Genomic DNA, 21,747 nt, shown 5'->3' on the forward strand with positions numbered 1-21,747 from the left:
TAAACTAATTAGAACCCATAACCTGTTGGACATATGGAGAATCAAGCACCCCACTAGCAGACAATTTTCATTTTTCTCCCCCCCACATAAGATGTACTCCAGACTTGACCACCTTTTTATATCAGCACCTATACTGACATCGGCGGTGGAATCAGAACTGAACCCCATAACATGGTCAGATCATGCCTCGGTTCAGCCTGACCTGGCTCTTGCCTGCTCCATGCCGAGAACCTGTCATTGGAGACTCAATGACTTTCTCCTCCGCAATCCCATTGTCGAGGCTCAACTGTCCCAAAATTTATCGGAATTTTTTCAACTGAATGAGGGCTCAGTGGCAGAGGTGTCTACCTTATGGGAAGCCCACAAGGCGTTTTTTAGAGGTGCATGTATCTCTGCCGGCGCCCGCTTAAAGCGGGACTCGGCAGCCCTGAGGCAAGACACCCTCTTACAGCTCCGTAAGGCTGAAGATCTGCTCCTGGATATGCAAAAATGTTCTAAGGCCCTAATTTGGGCAAAGCAGAAATTTTATGAGTTCGCTAACAAACCCCACAGGATGCTAGTAAACAAGCTTAACCACTTGCTTACTGGGCACTTAAACCCCCCTCAGTCCCAGACCAATTTTCAGCTTTCAGTGCTCTCACATTTTGAATGACAATTACTCAGTCATGCAACACTGTAACCAAATGATTTTTTTGTCCTTTTCTTCATACCAATAGAGCTTTCTTTTGGTGGTATTTGATCACCTCTCGGTTTTTTACTTTCTGCGCTATAAATGAAAAAAGACCGAAAATTTTGAAAAAAAATGAATTTTTCTTCGTTTCTGTGACAAAATTTAGCAAATTAGCAATTTTTCTTCATAAATTTTGGCCACAATTTATACTACTACACATCTTTGGTAAAAATAACCCAAATTTTTGCATATTATATGATCTGTGTGAAATTTATAGAGTCTACAAGCTATGGTGCAAATCATAAAGATTTGCAAAAAAAGATCACATCTGATGTACTAAGGCCTATCTCCATTCTTGAGACCCTAACAAGCCAGGAAAGTACAAATGCCCCCCAAATGACCCCTTTTTGGAAAGTAGACATTCCAATGTATTTAGTAAGAGGCATGGTTAGTTATTTTAAGTTGTCATTTTTTCCCATAATTCTTTGCAAAATTACGATTTTTTTTTTTTTTTCACAAAATTTTCATTGTAATAGCTTATTTCTCCCACACGGAATGTGCATACCACATATAATACCCCAAAATACATACTCCTACTCCTCCTGAGTATAACGATACCACATGTGTGAGACTTTTACACAGCCTGACCACATACAGAGGCCTAATTTTGAAGTAGCACCTTCAGGCATTCTAGGAGCATAAACTACACATTTCATTTCTCAACCACCTATTACAGTTTTGAAGGCCCTGGAACACCAGGGCAATGGAAACGTCCAGAAAATGACCCCATTTTGGAAAGCTAACACCCCAACGTATAATCTATGAGGCATAATGAGTCTTTTCAATGGTTCATTTTTTTCCAGAAGTTTTCGGAAAATGTGGAAAAAAATGAAAACGCATTTTTTTATACACAAAGTTGTCCGTTTATAAGATATTTCCAACGCATAGCATTTACATAGCAAAAATAACACCCCAAAATACGTTCTACTACTCCTCCTGAGTATAACGATACCAAATGTGTGAGACTTTTACACAGCCTGACCACATACAGAGGCCTAATTTTGAAGTAGCACCTTCAGGCATTCTAGGAGCATAAATTACACATTTCATTTCTCAACCACCTATTACAGTTTTGAAGGCCCTGGAACACCAGGGCAATGGAAACGTCCAGAAAATGACCCCATTTTGGAAAGCTAACACCCCAACGTATAATCTATGAGGCATAATGAGTCTTTTCAATGGTTCATTTTTTTCCAGAAGTTTTCGGAAAATGTGGAAAAAAATGAAAACGCATTTTTTTTTACACAAAGTTGTCCGTTTATAAGATATTTCCAACGCATAGCATTTACATAGCAAAAATAACACCCCAAAATACGTTCTACTACTCCTCCTGAGTATAACGATACCACATGTGTGAGACTTTTACACAGCCTGACCAAATACAGAGGCGCAACATGCAAGAAACACCGTCGGCGTTCCAGGGACACATAGCCTGCACATACCAAGAATTACACCCCCAAATACATTATGCTGAGCAAAGGGTAAAGAAAAGATTACCTGTGGTTTTAGAAGCGCAGTTGTCCACAGGAGGATATCACTGGTCCAGGCAGCAGGCAGGGACTTGGTCAGCAACAGCGAACACAGTTTTTCAGGCAGCAGGCAGGGATACTGTCCATATTACAGTCCAGGGTTAGTGCAGAGATGTCAGCAGTGCCAAAAATATTGGTCCTGGTAGTAGGCAGGTCCTTGTGGTGTGGTCAGTGCGGCATGATGGCAGTAAGTCCTACAGGCAGCAGACAAAAGTAGAGCCTCGTTCAGGACAGAATGGGGATAGGGGTAGAGGCTTCTCCCTCCCAAATCTCTTTGAAGCCTCCGAGTCTCCAGACCCTAATCTAGGAATAAGAAAACAAAGAAAATTGTTTTCTTCTTCCAGAAAAACTATACTGGAGCCCCTCACATATGTGAGACCCCGTGTTGAATCCCACTAGTCCAGTTGCAGAATACAAGATCAGTCCAAGAGGCAGGCAAATATCGTGGTCAAACAGTCCAAGGTCAGTTCCAGATCAGGCAGAGATATATACAGAATCGTTAGACAGAAGCATGGTCGAATAACAGTCCAGGGTCAGTTCCAGATGAGGCAGAGGTATGTACAGAATCGTTAGGCAGAAGCGTGGTCGAATAACAGTCCAGGGTCAGTTCCAGATCAGGCAGCGGTATGTACAGAATCGGCAGGCATAAGAGTGGTCAAATAACAAGCCAGGGTCCGTTACAGAGCAGGCAGTGGCATAAGGGGTGTGAAGGTGTATGAAGGCAGGAACTGAGGATTATGTTTACCATACTTCACTAAAAATTCATTGAAGTATGGTAACGGCGAAAACAGTCGCCTATACAGAGGCCTGGTTGGGAAGGACATTGTGCACAATAATAAGATGTGTCTCTTCTGACTCCTGCTTTGGTACACACCTTACATCTTTTTTGGCGTCTTTTGCCTGCTGGTGTCCGGGGAATTTTATCCGGAAAGTGGCGCTCGGAGAGTCGACTTACAACGTCTGATCTGATATTTTCTGGTGGGCCGTTTGGGAAAATAAGGGCTGTGAAAACTTCCTCCTGGTAGCCAAAGAAACGTTTGGGGTTTTGGGTGGCGTTGCTGTAAATTACATATGAATTGTAAATGGCCAATTGAAAAAAATAAATTACTACTTTTTTGTACCAATGATATGTCCGTCTTGAGACCAGATATGGTTCCATCATTTGGTCGTTGAAGTCGACTCCTCCCATGAACAAATTATACTCTGAAATACATTTGGGTTTCTTTACGGGGCCATTCCTTCTGGGGATTTCTACGAAGGTATCGTTGTGGATAGAAGACAACATATACACATCCCTTCTGTCCCTCCACTTCACTGCCAGAACCTCCTTGTTTCTTAGACTTGCGGTTTCTCCTTTCCGCAGCTTCTTGTTCACCAGACTTTGAGGAAAGCCCTTCCGGTTCTTTTTTACAGTGCCACATGCTGGCGTCTTCTTCCGGTGAAGGTTGTGGAACAGGGGCAGAGATGTGTAGAAGTTGTCTACATAGAGGTGGTAGCCTTTATCCAGTAGTGGGTATATGAGGTCCCAAACAATTTTTCCGCTGGATCCCAAATAATCCGGACAATTATGGGGCTGTAGCTGGGTGTCCTTCCCTTCGTACACCTTGAAGGAATATGTGTACCCTGTGGCTCGGTCACATCATTTGTAGACCTTCACCCCATAGCGGGCCCTTTTGCTGGGCATAAATTGCTTCATCCTAAGCCTGCCACTAAATTTAATAAGGGACTCATCCACACATATGTGTTGGTCCGGGGTAAACAATTTGGGGAATATTTCAGAAAAAATAATTTAGTATTGGTCGAATTTTGTAAAGGCGGTCAAAATTTGGATCATTTCGTGGAAGGCATTGGGAATTGTCACTGAAATGTAAGAACCTCAGGATCATCTGATACCTGGTTCTGGGCATTACCGCGGAGAAGAGCGGTGAGTGGTGGAGGGGGTGGGTTGACCAGTAGGTACGTAATTGGTTTTTTTTGTTGAGTCCCATATTAAATGTGAGGCCTAAAAAAAGCTTGAACTCCTCCACCGTTAGGTCTCTCCATTCGTAGGGACGGGCATAATAGGAGGTCGGATTTTGAAAAATAAATTGTTGTGCATACAGGTTGCACTGGGCCACAATTGACGCCAACATGTCCTCCGTAAAAATTAAATTAAAAAAATCGATGGGGCTAAAATTCTCCGTGTCCACCTGGACTCCTGGCTGGGCGGTGAAAGGGGGAACATTGGCCTCTCCTGAATTAGGAGGAAGCCACAAGGGGTTCTGAAGGGCATAGGGAAGGCCAGCATGGCTCCTAACCCTTTGGGGCTGAGATGACACCCCACTGGTACTTGGCCTTTCTTGCTGGGGCACTGCGGTGCTGGTGGACGGCATTGCGGTGCTGGTGGACGGCACTGCGGTGCTGGTGGACGGCACTGCCTCACTAGAACGCCTTCGCTTGATGGGCCGGATATCTTCCTCCTCGGATTCATCAGTCAGTGTTTCACTGCTGAGGACTGGCTCATAAGTTACGTCTTCAGAATCCGAATCCGAAAAGGAATCGGAAGAGGAGAGCTCCCCGTTGCTCTCGTCGGCCGCGGAAATAATTTGGTACGCCTCCTCAGCGGAAAAGACGCGTTTAGCCATTGTAGCACTGATGGGCACTGATGAGGTGGCACAGATGGGCGTTTTTGAGGTGGCACAGATGGGCGCTTTTGAGGTGGCACAAATGGACACTGATGGGTCGGCACAGATGTGCACTGATTTATTGCACAGATGTGCAGATTTGTTGCACGGATGTGCACTGATGAGGCGGCAGATGGGCACTGCTGAGGCGGCAGATGGGCACTGCTGAGGCGGCAGATGGGCACTGCTGAGGCGGCACAGATGGGCACTGCTGAGGCGGCACAGATGGGCACTGCTGAGGCGGCACAGATGGGCACTGCTGAGGCGGCAGATGGGCACTGATGGGTCGGCACAGATGTGCACTGATTTATTGCACGGATGTGCACTGCTGAGGTGGCAGATGGGCACTGCTGAGGCGGCAGATGGGCACTGCTGAGGCGGCAGAGATGGGCACTGCTGAATCGGCACAGATGGGCACTGCTGAGTCGGCAGATGTGCACTGATAAGGCAGCAGATGGGCACAGATGGGCACTGCTTAGGCGGCACAGATGGGCACTGCTTAGGCGGCACAGATGGGCACTGCTGAGGCGGCACAGATGGGCACTGCTGAGGCGGCACAGATGGGCACTGCTTAGGCGGCACAGATGGGCACTGCTGAGGCACAGATGGGCACCGATTGGTACAGATGGGCACCCTTTGGCACTGGCTGGCACTGGCTGGCACTGGCGGGCACTGGCGGGCACTGGCGGGCACTGGCGGGGCACTGGCGGGCACTGGTGGTGCACAGATGGAGCACTGGCGGTGCACAGGTGGGCACTGGCGGTGCACAGGTGGGCACAGGTGGGCACAGGTGGCCACAGGTGGGCACAGGTGGGCACTGGCAGGGTAGATCTGGGCACTGGCAGGGCACTGGCAGGGTAGATCTGGGCACTGGCAGGGTAGATCTGGGCACAGGTGGGTTTTTTATCAGTTTACTGTCACTTTTACACTCACAAACACCTTCGGTCTCCTCACACGCTATCGCTGTGTGAGGAGACACGTTCGGCAATGGGTGATGATCTCATTTGTTTACATTTGAGATCATCACCCATTGGAGGAGGCGATCGCGCTGTAAACGGCCGCTGTGATTGTCCGTTTACAGCGATCTGTGATTGGCTGTGTCCAGCGGACACGGCCAACACAGATTTTCCCCGATGCGCGCTCCCGGGAGCGCGCGGGGAACTCTTAAAGGGGACGACCTCAATAGACGTAGTCCCGGAAATTGAGATCCACGCTATACACGTCTTTTTACTATAGCGCGGATCTCAAGTGGTTAAACCGCGTCCCTTTCAATCTTATCCTGACCTCCTCCTTCAGGCTGACGGCTCCCCGACCCATTGTCCTTTGACGATGTCCAAAGTTTTTGGCTCGTTTTACAACAAATTGTACAACTGTTTAGCTTCTGACCCTAAATACTCCTTCACTCAAGAGGCTTTTGATTCTTTTTGCTCCCCTTTAAAGTTGCCTAAAATATCACCGTCACAGCTAGCCGCCCTTAATGCAGATATCTCGACAGAAGAGTTAGCAGCAGTAGTAAAAGAACTGCCCTTACATAAGTCCCCTGGGCCTGACGGTCTTCCATATCAATATTATAAAACTTTCCTTCCCATCCTCGGCCCTCACTTATTAAAGCTCTACTCCTCCTTACAAAAAGGGGTCACTCCACACTCGCAATTCCTACACGCTCATATCACAGTCCTTCCGAAACCGGGCAAATCCCCATCCCTGCCAGATAATTACAGGCCCATCGCCCTACTGAACTCAGATTATAAAATCTTTACAAAAATTTTAGCCAATAGACTTTCTTCCATAATCCCCGCCCTTGTTCACAATGATCAAGTGGGTTTTGTTTTAGGTAGACGAGCGGGCGATAACACCAGACGCACCATTGATCTAATTGACATGCTTGATAAAACCTCTCGCTCTGCTCTTATTCTCAGCCTAGATGCCCAAAAGGCTTTTGATAGGCTTGGATGGCCTTACATGTTTGCCACACTTGCACGCTACGTTTTTTCAGGCTCCTTTGTATCGGCTCTTCAAACCCTTTATTCCCATCCCACCTCACAAGTTCAATTGGCATCCTTCAAATCCCCAACGTTTACACATAGCAATGGTACTAGACAGGGCTGCCCCCTTTCCCCCTTGTTATTTATATTATGCCTTGAACCTCTGGCAGCACACATTCGGGAAGATTCAGACATCAGGGAGTCTCTTTACGATGGAAAGAATACAAGCTGTCCTCGTTTGCTGACGACATATTGCTTACTTTAACTAAACCTCACACCTCACTCCCCAGCCTCCATGCCCTCCTAGAAACGTTCGGTAATATATCAGGATATAAAGTTAATACAGCTAAAACCGAAGCGCTTCCCATTCATATCCCTCCCCCACTTCTCGCCGCCTTACGCAACACCTTTCCCTACCAGTGGCGTTCTGACTCGCTCAAATATTTAGGCATTCATTTAACAGCATCCTATCGCACACTATACCAGGCTAACTTTCTCTCTTTGATTTCAGAAACACACAGTCTACTCTGTAAATGGATGGAATGTCCCCTATCCCTTTTAGACAGGATAAATGTCCTTAAAATGGCAATACTCCCTAAATTTTTGTATCTTTTCGAAACTCTACCTGTGGCCCTTCCCATGCCCCAACTCCGCAGTATCCAGAGGGCCTTTACTAAATTCATATGGGGTGACAAAGCACATAGAATTGCCCATACGGTTGTCTTTGCACCGCGCTCACACGGGGGTCTGGGAGCTCCCGATATTATACGATATTATTACGCGACCCACTTATCTACGACGGTCTCCTGGTCCTCCTATTTTGCGACAAGTCGTTGGGCGGAGATAGAAATGAGTATCACTGACCCGGTCCATCCTTGTTCTATGCTCTGGTCTGACCTATCCTCCTCTATATCACAACTCCGACGTATTTGCCTTGCTCCTATGCTATTTACTTTGGATATTTGGAAAAAATGCCACAAGAAGTTCTCTCTTTCCTCCCCCTGTCCACCCCTTTTAAATGTTACCCACAACCCAGACATACCTGACAGTCTGTCCACAATGGCTATGACCCCGTGGACTCAAGCAGGCATTCTCCAACTTCGCCACTTAGTTCACCCAGTGTCCCGCAAACTTTTATCTTTTCCAGACTTACAAGACAAATTTGACATTCCACAACGGTCCATTTTCACTTACCTTCAATTTAAGCACTACTTTTGCTCTGTATCCCCTGCCATGAGCCTGGAAAAACCTAACGCCTTTGAAATGTTATGCACCCAGGGTTCACATCAGAAGGGTCTCATCTCCGCTATTTACAGGATTCTTCATGACTCACTACCTCCCACTCTAGACTCTCACCTTTATATGCGGAAGTGGGCCAAAATCCTACCCGCTACTATTTCTCTCTCTCAATGGCAGGAGATCTGGACTTCCATCTCCAAAGTTTCGAGATGTGTTGAGCAGAGAGAAACTGCTTATAAAGTATTAATGTTTTGGTATAGGACCCCCGAAGTTTTACATAAGTATGATCCCTCACTGTCTCGTTTATGCTGGAGGTGCCTACAGGATTTTGGCACACACCTTCATATCTTTTGGGATTGTCCACGTATCACGTCTTTTTGGTCTGTGGTCCAATCCATTCTCCAATCAATATTGAAAAGAGATATCCCACTGACTCCGACACATTACCTGTTAGGCCTTCCGATCCTAGATCTCCCTAAATATGCTAAAAAACTAATGGCTTTCATACTCCTAGCTGCCAAGAGAGTGATACCAGCTCATTGGCTATCTCCCATACCTCCCACACAAGCACATGTAGTCTCGTCCATTGCTCACATGCGTAGGATGGAACATTTGACGGCAATAGCTCATGATTCCTTGCCCAAATTTTCCAAGACATGGGACCCATGGGATGCCTCCATATTCAACCCAGAATCTTTTATTACCCCCTCTGCCAGCCCTTACTTAAGTGACCTTAGGGAGATTTGATATCCTGTTTACTGTATTATACCGTATCAGACCGAGAACACCCATACGTCTGGTTTCCAATGTCTTAGTTCGTTCTATACTTCTTTTTCAGTTATGCCATCACCATTGTTTACAGCTTCATGGTGTATCCTATCACTTAACCCGTTTGTAACCTACAATATGGTGCCCCTATTATGTCCACCCAATGTTATTTACTACTGTACCGTATTTATGACATTTTTGTACTGTTTACAGAAAAAATTTTTTTTCAATAAATATACATTTAAAAAAAAATCCATACCAGACCTAAGGGCCTGGTATGCTCCCGCAGGGGGAACACGCCCCAAATTTTTTTAAATTAATTTGACGTGGAGTTGCCTCTCGAGATAATTCTGTGAGAGTCGCCTCCATATAGACGGAGATCCAACTTGGAGGCGACTTCCATTGAAATCAATGGGTACCAGTCGCCTACAAGTCAGATACAAGTAGTACAGGAACCTTTTCTGAAGTCAGAGCGACTTCAGTAGTGTGCATTAAGACGGCTCTCATTCACTTACATTGATTTTTACATGAAGCGCGGCCTAAGGCAACTAGGGGCGACCTGAAGTCAGATCTGAGTTGCCCCTGTGTGAACCGGCTCTCAGGAAGGATGTGTGTTCAAAATACATCAGACACAAAACAATGGAAATATCTTACTTTGCCATGTTTCCAACGGACTCCTCTTTCTTCGCTCTCTACCATGCTTTCACTATACAAATCGCTGAGTGTATAATAAATTATTTTGGCATTCCACTTGTTTGGATCAGGATCAAAAAACATGTTTACTAGACTAAGCAAATCAGCCATTTCTCCTTTCTCATTGAACATGATGGTTTGTCTGACGGGGTTCTTGATTTGAACTGTGCGGACATATCTGTTCAGCTTTTAGAAGAAAAAAAAATGCTTAGAAAGTAATTCTTCCAAATACATCAGCTCATATTTGTCATAACCTCTAAGATCATACAAATAAGAAGCAGATGAAGTTAACACAGTAAGGAGGATTGTGGAATTTTGTTGTAGTGCAATGGCAGTGAGTGCAGCGGGTTCAAAAGGACCTGTTGGTGCAATGCTGGTGGGTGCAGAAGGGATCGTTTTGCAAAAGTGTCTGTTCGTATAGAAGCGTGTAATTGGCTCAGTGGCAGCAGTTACAGAAGTGTTTCTTTGGTGTGGGGGTGATGGTTTCAGAAGTGTGTGTTGGTGTACTAGATAATAGGGATGGGCTTTATGTTCACGTCGGAACATTGGCCGAATAGCGAACAATTTGCAGTGTTTGTGGCAAATTTGAAAGCCGCGGAACACCCTTTAAAAGTCTATGGGAGAAATCAAAAGTGCCAATTTTAAAGGTTAATATGCAAGTTATTGTCTTAAAAAGTGTTTGGGGACCCGGGTCCTGCCCCAGGGGACATGGATCAATGCAAAAAAAAAGTTTTAAAAATTGACATTTTTTCGGGAGCAGTGATTTTAATAATGATTAAAGTGAAACAATAAAAGTGTAACATTCCTTTAAATTTCATACCTGGGGGGTGTCTATAGTATGCCAGTAAAATGACGCATGTTTCCCATGCTTAGAACAAACGCAAACGGGTGATCTCCTGTCCCCTTCTGACAACACTGGGAAAGCTATAGGGAAGTCCCCGTGCGTCAGAGGGGGCAGGGCCACTGGGTGGCCCCACCCTCTGTTATATAAGAGCTGTCACCTGAACAGAAGCGTCACAAAGTGGGAGATACTCCCATTGAGGTGGATCAGGAGACGAAGAGAATAAGAAGCCGGAGGAAGATGCCGGACGAGAAGACCGGAGGAAGAAGCCGAGGAAGATAAAGGAAGAAGAGGTGGAAAAACAAGATGGAGGAAGAAGAAGAACACAGAAGGAAGACCAGAAGAAGATGGAAGAAGAAGCGGGGAAAGAATAAGACATTAATAAAGGAATTGTCAAAAACCGTCTATTGTCTTTTTTTTACATTTTTGACTATTTTTTTGTGAAATGGTAGGGGTACATTTGTACCCCATTACCAATTCACATGGGGAAGTGGGATCTGGGGGTCCCCTTGTTAAAGGGGGCTCCCAGATTCCAATAAGCCCCCTGCCATTAGACCCCCACAACCACCGGACAAGGGTTGTGGGGATGAGGCCCTTCTCCCCATCAACATGGGGACAAGGTGCATTGGGGGGCTACCCCGAAGCCCTCTCCCAATATTGAGGGCATGTGGCCTGGTACAGTTCTGGAGGGGGTGCTCTCTCCTCCCCCCTCTTTTCCTGTTGCCTGCCAGGTTGCGTGCTTGGATAAGGGTCTGGTATGGATTTTTGGGGGGACCCCACGCCATTTTTTTTTATTTTGGCACGGGGTCCCCCTTAATATCCATACCAAACCTGAAGGGCTTGGTATGGAATTTGGGGGGACCCCATGCATTTTTATTTATTTTTTTAATTTTGGTTCGGGGTTCCCCTGTGGGGGAATCCCATGCCATTTTTATCAATGAACTTTTATGTGTATTGCGGACCAACAACTCATTGTAGCCGCGAGTAGTTTTAAATGACTTTTTTTCCTTTAGAAATTCTGTAAAAAAATAAAAATAAATAAATAATGTTTCACTCTTCCTGCTCAGCGGAGATCGCTCCGGGTGATCCCCGCTGAGCAAGTGGATATCCACGGGGCGGATCAGCACTGATCCGCCCCATGTGAAAGGACCCTAAAGGACCCACATGTTACGATACCCAATCTGCTTAAAGAACTAACCTTATTCGAAACCCTAGCTAATCTTAAAATTGCTAAATCTGAGGCACTTAACATTTCTCTTCCACATGACACCAAAACCCTTTGCCAAGCTAACTTCCCATTCAAATGGAAACTGAACTACATCAAATATCTTGGAATCCACATTCCGACCAATCTCTCCGATACATATATAGCAAAAATGTTATTCCAATTTTTCCGATCCCAGTCCTCTGGAATTCTCCCAATCCACTGTCGATAGCTGATTGGATTAGATTAGTAAAACAAAATAGCGCCCATGGAAGAATTCATCCATCAGGCCCAGGACTCCTGCAAAGTATATAGGAACACTTGGGCACGCTGGCATAATTTCAAATCAACACCTGAGTATGTCCAACTCCTCAGGTAGAGATCCCTCTTTTACTCTTATCCTTCCCTCCTTATGCCACTTAACCCCAATCACACGTGGATAGAGATAGGATTACCACCCATACAGATGGAAGTTGCTATTATAATGGCTTTCTCTACACGGAACCCAATACCTGGGAACCTATCATAAGGTTTTCTCTGGATACCCCAAAGCTATGTTAGGGAATAGAAAACTAAATCCATAAATCCCAAACTAACTACATGAATCATTATGCAAAAGTCCTCAGTTCATTATCCACTTAAGCCCCGGACCATTTTGCTGGCCAAAGACCAGACCACTTTTTGCGATTCGGCACTGCGTCGTTTTAACTGACAATTTCGCAGGTCGTTTGAAGTGGCTTCCAAACAAAATTGACATCCTTTTTTTTTCCCCACAAATAGAGCTTTCTTTTGGTGGTATTTAATTACCTCTGCGGTTTTTATTTTTTGCGCTATAAACAAAAAAAGAGCGTAAATTTTGGAAAATAAGCATTATTTTTTGATTTTTGCTATAATAAATATCCCCCAAAAATATATAAAAAACACATTTTTTTTCCTCAGTTTAGGCTGATACATATTCTTCTACATATTTCTGGTAAACAAAAAAAAATTTTCAATAAGCGTTTATTGATTGGTTTGCGCAAAATTTATAGCGTCTACAAAATAAGGAATAATTTTATGCCATTTTTATTATTTTGTTTGTTATTAGTAATAGCAGCGATCAGAAGAACTTTTTTATCATGACTGCAACATTATGGTGGACGGGTCGGACAATTTTGGCATGATTTTGGGACCATTCACATTTATACAGCAATCAGTGCGATTAAAATTGCATTGATTACTGTGTAAATGTGACTGGCAGTGAAGGGGTCAACACTAGATGGCGCTGTAGGGGTTAAGTGTGTCCTGGGGAGTGTTTATAACTGTAGGGGGGGGTGGGCTAACTGTGACACATCACTGATCAGCGCTCCCGATCACAGGGAGAGCTGATCAGTGACACTGTCTCTAGGCAGAATGGGGAGATGCTTGTTTACATTAGCATCTCCCTGTTTTTCCTCTCCATGAGGCGATCATGGGTATCGAGTTCACAGGACCCGCGACCTGACTCATGGAGCTCCCGGCAAATTTAAAGGGATGTACAGGTACCCCCATTTGCCCAGCCGTGCCATTCTACCGACGTACGCCGTTGTGCGCTGGTCGGGAACCGGTTAAAAGCCAACCACAAGGTAGTATGGAAAACTATATTACATGTCATTCACATTGTCATGAACTGTCCTCCTATTGCAGGTAAGTCTGACATTATTTAATAACCTGACGTTTACGCATGGGTCATATACCGAAGTTAATAGGGCAATCGATCAACAAGGTATTCCCATCCAATTAGTTGGAAGGGAAAACGTTTTTGTACTGGCTTCCTCTAGAGTTGCTAACTGTTAGATCCTATCTGCTTATGGAAGGACACACCCTTATGACATTTTGCTGCATTTCCATTGTACTTGCCAAATGTACTCTTCTAAACACACAATGATACACAATGGTTGATCAGCACCGCTGGCTTGCAGTGCACAGGTTAATATAGGGTTCCCTGATAGGGCCTGGGGTGGAGCCATGCTTAGAGGAGAGGTTATAAAAACCACCAGGTGGAAGTGGCTGGCCTCTAAGTCTGAACACATGAGGGGAGGTAAGCAAACAGAGGAAGATCACTGCATAACCATGACAGTACCCTCCCTCTTACGAGGCCACCCCCTCCCCCTGGGTCCAGGCTTAAAGAGAAACTCCAGATGGAACCTCCTCAACAGACGAGGAGCAAAGACCTCAGATTCAGTGATCCAAGACCTCTCCTCAGGGCCAAACCCTTTCCAATGTACGAGGTACTGAAGAATGCCTTTACGGAGCCGGGAATCCAAAACTTGACTAATCTCATATTTTAGATTATCCTCAGAGACGGGAACCGAGGTAGGCAGAGGACGAGAGGACTTGAGGACTAAAGGCTTTTTAGGAATGGGTAAGGGCATGAGAAGATCAGGAGTCTGAGCAGGGTCCCCCAGACCCTTAAACATGAGCTGGACATCCAGCACAGGACCACCAGACCCGGCAGAGGTCAGTGGATCCCTGAGGTCAGGTTGGTTAGAAGGTGACATGTCACAAGAGTCAAGCTGGATAGCTGAAAAACAAACAGAATGCAGAGAGCCCTGAGAAAAAGATTAGAAAACCCCACCTGGCCGAATGAGGCAGTCTATCCAACGGGTGGATTAAGCCTCTTAAACGGGTTTGAATGGACATAGTAGCAGTAGGGTGAGGCCAGGTTACAGAAGGTCTTGATCAAGAACCAGGAAGCTCATTGGGCATGGGCTGGACTGGCATAACTGGTGCAGAGGCCGACTGAATAGTATTGTCAGGTATAGCGACAATCTCAATTGCATCACAAGGCATAGCGACTGTGGAACTTGCAGACAAGTTAGCCTGGCTGTGCGTCCAAGGGAGATTAGGGACAGGCAAAGGTAAATGGTTATGCAAACTGGAGTGAATGATCGACTCAGGTTCATAGGTGGGCCCCTCATCCAGAGTACCACATGACCTAGAGAGTGCACCAGTCCGACTATTGCAGGACACATCCCCGAGATCGCTATATACAGCGGGAAGAGCAGAAGATACTGGGATGGTGGCAACAGGAAGTTTCTCCTTTGGGGTTCCCTTGAGTAGGCAGGAAGAGGAACAGGAGGAACCCCAAGCCAGGATCTGACCAGCAGACCAGTCGACGTGTGGAGAATGGAGCCGTAACCAAGGAAGACCTAATATGATAGGAGATGAAGCCTTAGGTAAGACAAGGAAGGATATCCACTCCTGGTGGAGTGTCCCTACTGACATCTTAACAGGGAGGGTCTGGAAGCAGATAGGGCCCCCTGGAAGAACAGTGCCATCAATCGCCAAGACCACCAATGGCGTTGTAAGGGGCAAAAGGGTAAGTCTCATGGAGGATGCAGTTGCCAAATCCATGAAATTGGCAGCGGCTCCGGAATCCAGATGTGCTGAGACTGAACGAGAGAAAGCCCCGACATGAAGCAACACAGAAAGGAGAAGACGAGAAGGTGAAGGTGATATTTCAGAGTCTAATACTCCCCCTTTCAGATGTATTAGCCCTGAGCGTTCTTCCGGACAAAGAGAATAAGTGTCACGGAAATGACCTTTGGCCCCACAACAGAGGCATAGGCCCAGAGTTCTGTGCCTAGTGCGTTCTTCGGGAGATAACTTTGTCCGGCCCAACTGCATAGGTTCCTCAGCAGGCAGGGGGTGCTCCTCGGGTTGAAGAGAAGGGACTGGGAGCTCAGGCTGCCTAAAGAACTGGGAGTGCTGATGTCTTTTTTCCAGGGCCCTCTCCTGAAAGCGAATATCGATCTGGTTACACAAGGTGATGACACGGTCCAGATCAGCAGGAAGGGATCTTCCTGCTAATTCATCCTTCACTCTATCAGAGAGGCCATGTAAAATGGTTGCAACTAGGGCCTCGTTATTCCAGCTCAATTCAGCTGTGAGGATACGGAACTGAAGAGCATTCTGTCCCACAGACGCGGACTCTTGACAGAGACGTAAAAGAGCGCTAGCCGCTGAGGAGACACGACCCGGTTCCTCAAAGATATTCTGAAAAAGTTTCAAGAAATCAGACAGGCTGGAAACCACTGGATCATTTAGTTCCCACAGAGGGGCAGCCCAAGCTAGCGCCCCGCCGGACAGGAAGGATATAATATATGCTACTTTTGCGCGATCGGACAGGAAGTTTTGGAGCTGAAGTTCAAAATGAATTGTGCACTGGCTAAGGGACCTCCTGCAAGCCTTGGAGTCCCCAGAGAAACGGACCAGAGCTGGTAGTTGTAATGAATGTGTGGCTGCGACTGATGCGATAGGTGCAGTGGCAGATAGTGGTTGAGGTTTTTGAACCGGGGGTCCTAATGAGGCCTGAACCTGATCAAAACGGGATGCCAAATCCTGAAGGAATTGCATCACCTGGGTCTGATGCGATTCTTGGGGCTCAAGTCTGCGAACTAATCCCTGCAATGGATCATCAGCGGATAGCGGCACATCAGCTGGGTCCATGGCTGATCAAACTGTCAAGTCACCTGAGACCAGGTGACAGATGCACTCCGTAAGAGTCAGAAGTGCACCACTAGGTAGTGGACCTTAGGACTGACTGCTGCGGATTGTATCCAAGGAAATTCAGGACACAGGTCTACAGGATCACTAACACAGATCCCAATGGGAGCTAGAGCATAGATTCCCCAGAGCGCGGAGTCTAAGAGCCAGCGGGTGTTCGCCAGAGCCTCCAGTGGTGAGGATGGACTTTGCTGCAGTCTGGCTCCAGGTCACGGCCCCTAGGGTCTCACAGCTCATGCTCACCGTAGACTACAGGAGAAGGAAGCAGCAGGCTGGGATGACAAGGATAGTAAGGGGATACAGCAGAGGTCAGGGCAACTAGCAGACAGGAACAACAGAGTATACTCCAAAGGTTCAGAGTCACAGGCAGACAGGGATGGTCGAGAACATGCAAAAGGTCAAGGTCACAAGCAGACAGGAATCGTTGAGAACACACCAAGGTCTGTAGCAGCGTCAAACGTAGAGCACACAGCAAGCAGGAAACAGGAAGCCAAACACACAATGAATACACAATGGTTGATCAGCACCTCTGGCTTGCAGTGCACAGGTTAATATAGTGTTCCCTGATAGGGCCTGGGGTGGAGCCAAGCTTAGAGGAGAGGTTAAAAAAAACACCAGGTGGAAGTGGCTGGCCTTTAAGTCTGAACACATGAGGGGGGGGTAAGCAAACAGAGGAAGATCACTGCATATCCATGACAGAAATATTGGATTAAAAATAGTAATTACATGCCCCGTTAAACAGGAGCAGAAAAATTGGGCCTAGGGTGGTGGTGGTGCCCTAAACCAAAAATATTGTTGGAAGCTAGCATCATCAAGATTGAGAAGGAATAGGATAGTCAGCATAGACAGTCTTCAAGGGATCCCACATGCATAGCAAATTCAATCAGTTACATCAGCATCAGGTGCTTGATAGCAGCTGATCCAAGACGGGTTCATTTTTATGAATGTGAACCTAACAACGGAGTCTGTGGACAGGCGCACTCTTTAATCCATTAGAAACCCTCCAGCAGCATTAAATGTGTTCAGAAAGTACGCTGGATGCATAACAGACCAATAGCACAAAATTGTACATGGAGCAAGTTCTAGCCAGTGGTCCATCCTCAAGACCCAGTAACCCAGTGGATGTTCTGTTGGAAAGGTCTCCAAGTCTGCTCTTGCCCCTAGATATTCCTGCACCATGTAATGCAGACACTGGCGAAGGTTGCTTGAACCGATCAGACCTTGGTGCTGAGGACTGAAAAATTGTTTGTTTAAAGGCATCCATCAGCCGGCCCCCTTCTCCACCGCTCTTCCTCTGACTGAACAAAGCCTCAGCAACACATTGTCCAACACCAGGAAATTGTAACCACCCAGGGTCTGTAAATACATTGCACAAACCTTTCTTCAAGGCCTCCTGAGTATGTTTCATCCCCTGCTCCCTCTGCAAAGGCAGGATGAGTTCTACAACCTTACCCTTGTAACGTGGATCAAGAAGGGTTGCCAGCCAGTAATGGTCCCTCTCCTTGAGAACACAAATCCTAAAGGTCCTTTCGCAGGCTTTGCAGAATCAGGGAGACCATGCAGCATAAGTTTTCAGAGGCATTCTATTCTGATTCCTCTGTGTCACTAAGGATCACATGATCCGTACCTAGCTCCTCCCAGACACATACAACTCCTAGGGTTTCTGGAGATTGAAAACCATCCCTTGAAGACTGCTGCTGAGAGTTATCCTCTACACCCATGCTGACACAATCCTCCTCCTCTTCTTTTTTGGCCTGCCTCAGGAGATTCTGTAAGCCTGGGTACCTGGTCAATAACTGCTGCACAACCAAATTCAGGATGTGTGCCAAACATGAAACATGGGTAAAGTGTCCCTGTCAGATGGCGGAGAGAAGGTTGGTGCATTGTCACATAAAACCATTCCTGGCTGAAGCTGGCATAGTGCTAACCACCTCTGAGCCTGCCCGTGCAGAGCTGACAGAATATTTGCCCAGTGTGGCTCCTGTCCCCTAGGCAGACCAACTCAAGCAATGCATGGCATCTTTTAGCCTGACTGCTTGCATAGCTCCCTGAACGCTTATGGAGCACCTGATGGTTCAGAGAACAAATATGCAGAAGAGGAGGGAGTGGAGGAGAGAGCTATGGCAGAATCACCACTAGCATTTTGGGGGCATGGTGGCAGAGCGAGCTCCAACAACACTGAAGCCTGTCCTGCATACTTCCCAGCTGCCAGCAGAGTTACCGAGTGTGCCGCGAAGGAAAGGTAATGTCCCTGCTCATGCCTGCTGGTCCATGAGTCAGTGGTAATGTGAACCTTACTGCTGACTGCCCTGTTCAACGAGGCCAAAACATTGCCTTCCACATGCCGATAGAGAGCCGGAATGGCCTTCCATGAAAAGAAATGGCGTTTTGGAACCTGTCACTGAGGTACAGCACATTCCACAAATTCACAAAAGGGGGCAGAGTCTACCAGATGAAAAGGCAGCAATTGCAATTTGACCAAGCTAGCATTTAGATGCTGAGCATGTGGATGGCTGGGACCAACTACATTTTTACGGTTCAGGAAGTAGGGTAGGGAAATTTGCCTGCTAAAACCAGATGGTGGTGTACTGCTAGCAGATTGGCTGTAAGTACTTGGGAGATCTATTGCTATACCTTCATTCCTCTCAGTGCAGGTTTTGAGAGGACTGGAGGTATAGTATGGTTGGAGATCCCAGATGAGGAGCATGGAGAAGTCCGCCTTTTTCTTTGATGTGGATCTTTCAAGTGCTCTCGTCAACGGACTGCATGGAAGGTCATCATATGTCTGGTCAAGCATGTGTTGCCCAAACGGCTGCTTTTCTGGTGACGCTTGATCGGCTTCAGACACTGTACACAGCAATGGTGCAATCTGCTGCACACGTGTTGAAAAAGACCCACACCAAGGAACTTTTAAAAGTCAGTGTGGAGTCAGCAGTGCCCTGCACCTATGGATCTCTGCGGTGTGATGGAACAGGGTGGCTGCCCTTATGCTGCCTCATAGTGGACATCCTGCCTTGTTGGAGCTGTGCCTCCTCCTCCTCCTCTCTTCTTTTGGGCACCCAAGTACAGTCAGTGACCTCATCATATCCTTCCTCCTAGTCACTGGAGCAAACTTGGCAGTATGCTGCAGCTGAAGGAACATGACTGCCAGTTTCTTGTCCTTCTTGGGCATCCCCTCAGTCTAGGCTCCCATTACTCCCTTCCTCAACTTGGGAGCCAACATCGGAGCCTTCAAATTGATGTGCATCCTCCCGCAGCGTGTACCTGACTCTGTGGTTCAATAATTCTGGGGACTCGTCCATGCATGATGATGAGGCTACAGGAGTGACTGTGGACAAAAGTGACTGTGCCAAAATGGCCGGTGGAAAAGGCCACTTTGGCAGCTGCATTGGAAGGCAAACTACTCTGAGCCTGGGTGACAGAGAATGAAGAGGATGAGGACGGCTTTGTTATCCACTCCACCAACTCTTCTGTATGTTCTGGCTAAATATCAAGTCCAGCAGAAAAAAGGACAAGCGTGCCCCACGGCCACCTGCAGAGTATGCACCTTGTCCATGACCAGCACTGTTGACTGAAGATATGGAGGCTGCTTGCCCTCTTTTAATGGCCTGTGAGCGTCTGCCTCTCTTTGGTGGTCTTCCGGACAAGATGTATTTTTTGTTTTGCAACACTACACTACTCTGTATTAGATACTGCATAGACCGCCTAAAGTGTATTAGAAACTTTACACACTGTATATCTATCTACAGTCATGGCCGTAATTTTTGGCGCCCCAGAATCTTTTCCAGAAAAGTATTTCTCACAGAAAAGTATTCCAGTGAAACATGTTTTGCTATACACGTTTATTCCCTTTGCATGTATTGGAACAACACAAAAAAGGGAGGAAAAAAGCAAATTGGACATAATGTCACACAAAACTCAAAAAATGGGCTGGTCAAAATTCTGGGCACCCTTAACTTAATATTTGGTTGCACACCCTTTGGAAAAATAACTGTCGCTTCCTATAAACATCAATAAGCTTCTTACACCTCTCCAACTGCTCCAGGTCTCTCTTATTGGAAGGGCGCCTTTTCCCAACAGCAATTTTAAGATCTCTCCACAGGTGTTCAATGGGATGTAGATCTGGACTCATTGCTGGCCACTTTAGAACTCTCCAGCGCTTTGTTGCCATCCATTTCTGGGTGCTTTTTGACGTATGTTTGGGGTCGTTGTCCTGCTGGAAGACCCAAGATCTCAGAAGCAAACCCAGCTTTCTAACAGTATTGCAACATTGTAGCAAAATATAGATGCAATTACAAACCTAGCATGGTTGTATATAGAAAGTGAGTATTTCTTCAATGGGGGAGGGTGGGGGGAGAGGGGAGGGGAATTGGGAAAGGCTTGCTGAATAGTATAAAAATGCCTAGGATTGAAATTATGTTGGATAAATATGTTGCTTATTTGAATTATTTTTAAGATCTTTTGTATTTGAAGAAATACACCACCCACCAAACTCCACCCACCTACAGTTTCTGACGGAACTATTATCCTAGCATCAGAAAATGTGGATCAAGCTACTTCGGTCTGTGAGCCGAAAATAAAAAAGTCCATTGATACTCCCATCTTTTGGGCCCCTCTGATTGAAGTCATGGGGCCCGAAGGAAATGTTATGGACCAATATTTACTCACTTCAAGTGGGCAGTGTGTGTCAGGGCACAGTGGGCCCCTTGCCCTGGGGGACTATGTTCATGTCACTGATATCACCATTGGAATCATTATGCACTATATACTTTATGCATGATATGGCCTGCACTAATTTTATCCACCTTATATGGGTTGCGCTTTAATTATGTAAAACATATGTCACATGAATAGTTGATTGATTGATCATGACTGATTTAATGCATTGATTCATTTTAGAGTTTGCCCAACACTATTTACAATTACCGTATATACTCGAGTATAAGCCGAGATTTTCAGCCTCTTTTTTGAGGCTGAAAGTGCCCCCCTCGGCTTATACTCGAGTCATCGCCGTCTGACTGCTCGATCAGCGTATCGAGCAGACAGACGGCGGACATACTACAATTCGAAAGCCGCGCCTCCGCCTCCGCCTCCGCCTCCGCCTGTGATAGGCGGAACACTCAATTTCCCAGTAGTCAGTGTTCCGCCTATCACGGACATCCGCTCATCCTCGTACTACGGACGAGGATGAGACGATGTCCGTGATAGGCGGAACACAGGCTGCTGGGAAATTCAGTGTTCCGCCTATCACAGGCGAAGGCGGAGGCGCGGCTTTTGAATTTTAGAATGGCCGCCGAAGAGCGGCGATCCTGGCAAGGCACGGGACGGAGGCAAGGCAAGGCACGGCACGGCACGGGACGGAGGCAAGGCACGACACGGGACGGAGGCAAGGAGGCAAGGCACGGCACGGGACGGAGGCAAGGAGGCAAGGCACGGGACGGAGGCTCGGGACACAGGCTCGGGACACAGGTAGGCTGGACACACACACACACACACACACACACACACACACACACACACACACACACGGACACACACACAGGGATGGATGGATGGAGACACACACAC

The 21,747-nt window shown here is 46.6% G+C and overlaps 1 protein-coding gene across 1 annotated transcript in view; it reads right to left on the reverse strand.

Annotated features, from left to right (window-relative positions):
* Positions 1 to 9,529: 9,529 nt before the first annotated feature.
* LOC143958250 (vomeronasal type-2 receptor 1-like) overlaps positions 9,530 to 21,747 on the reverse strand; it is a 47,635-nt gene continuing 35,417 nt past the window's right edge. The window contains exon 5 of the mRNA XM_077467768.1: positions 9,530 to 9,793. Coding sequence (XP_077323894.1) covers positions 9,530 to 9,793 — 264 coding nt within the window. The remainder of the gene's footprint in view (positions 9,794 to 21,747) is intronic.

This window comes from Lithobates pipiens, unplaced genomic scaffold, assembly GCF_037356315.1.
Source record: "Lithobates pipiens isolate NorthernLeopardFrog02 unplaced genomic scaffold, aLitPip1_a1.2 Scaffold_6, whole genome shotgun sequence".
NCBI classification, from domain to species: Eukaryota; Metazoa; Chordata; class Amphibia; order Anura; family Ranidae; genus Lithobates; species Lithobates pipiens.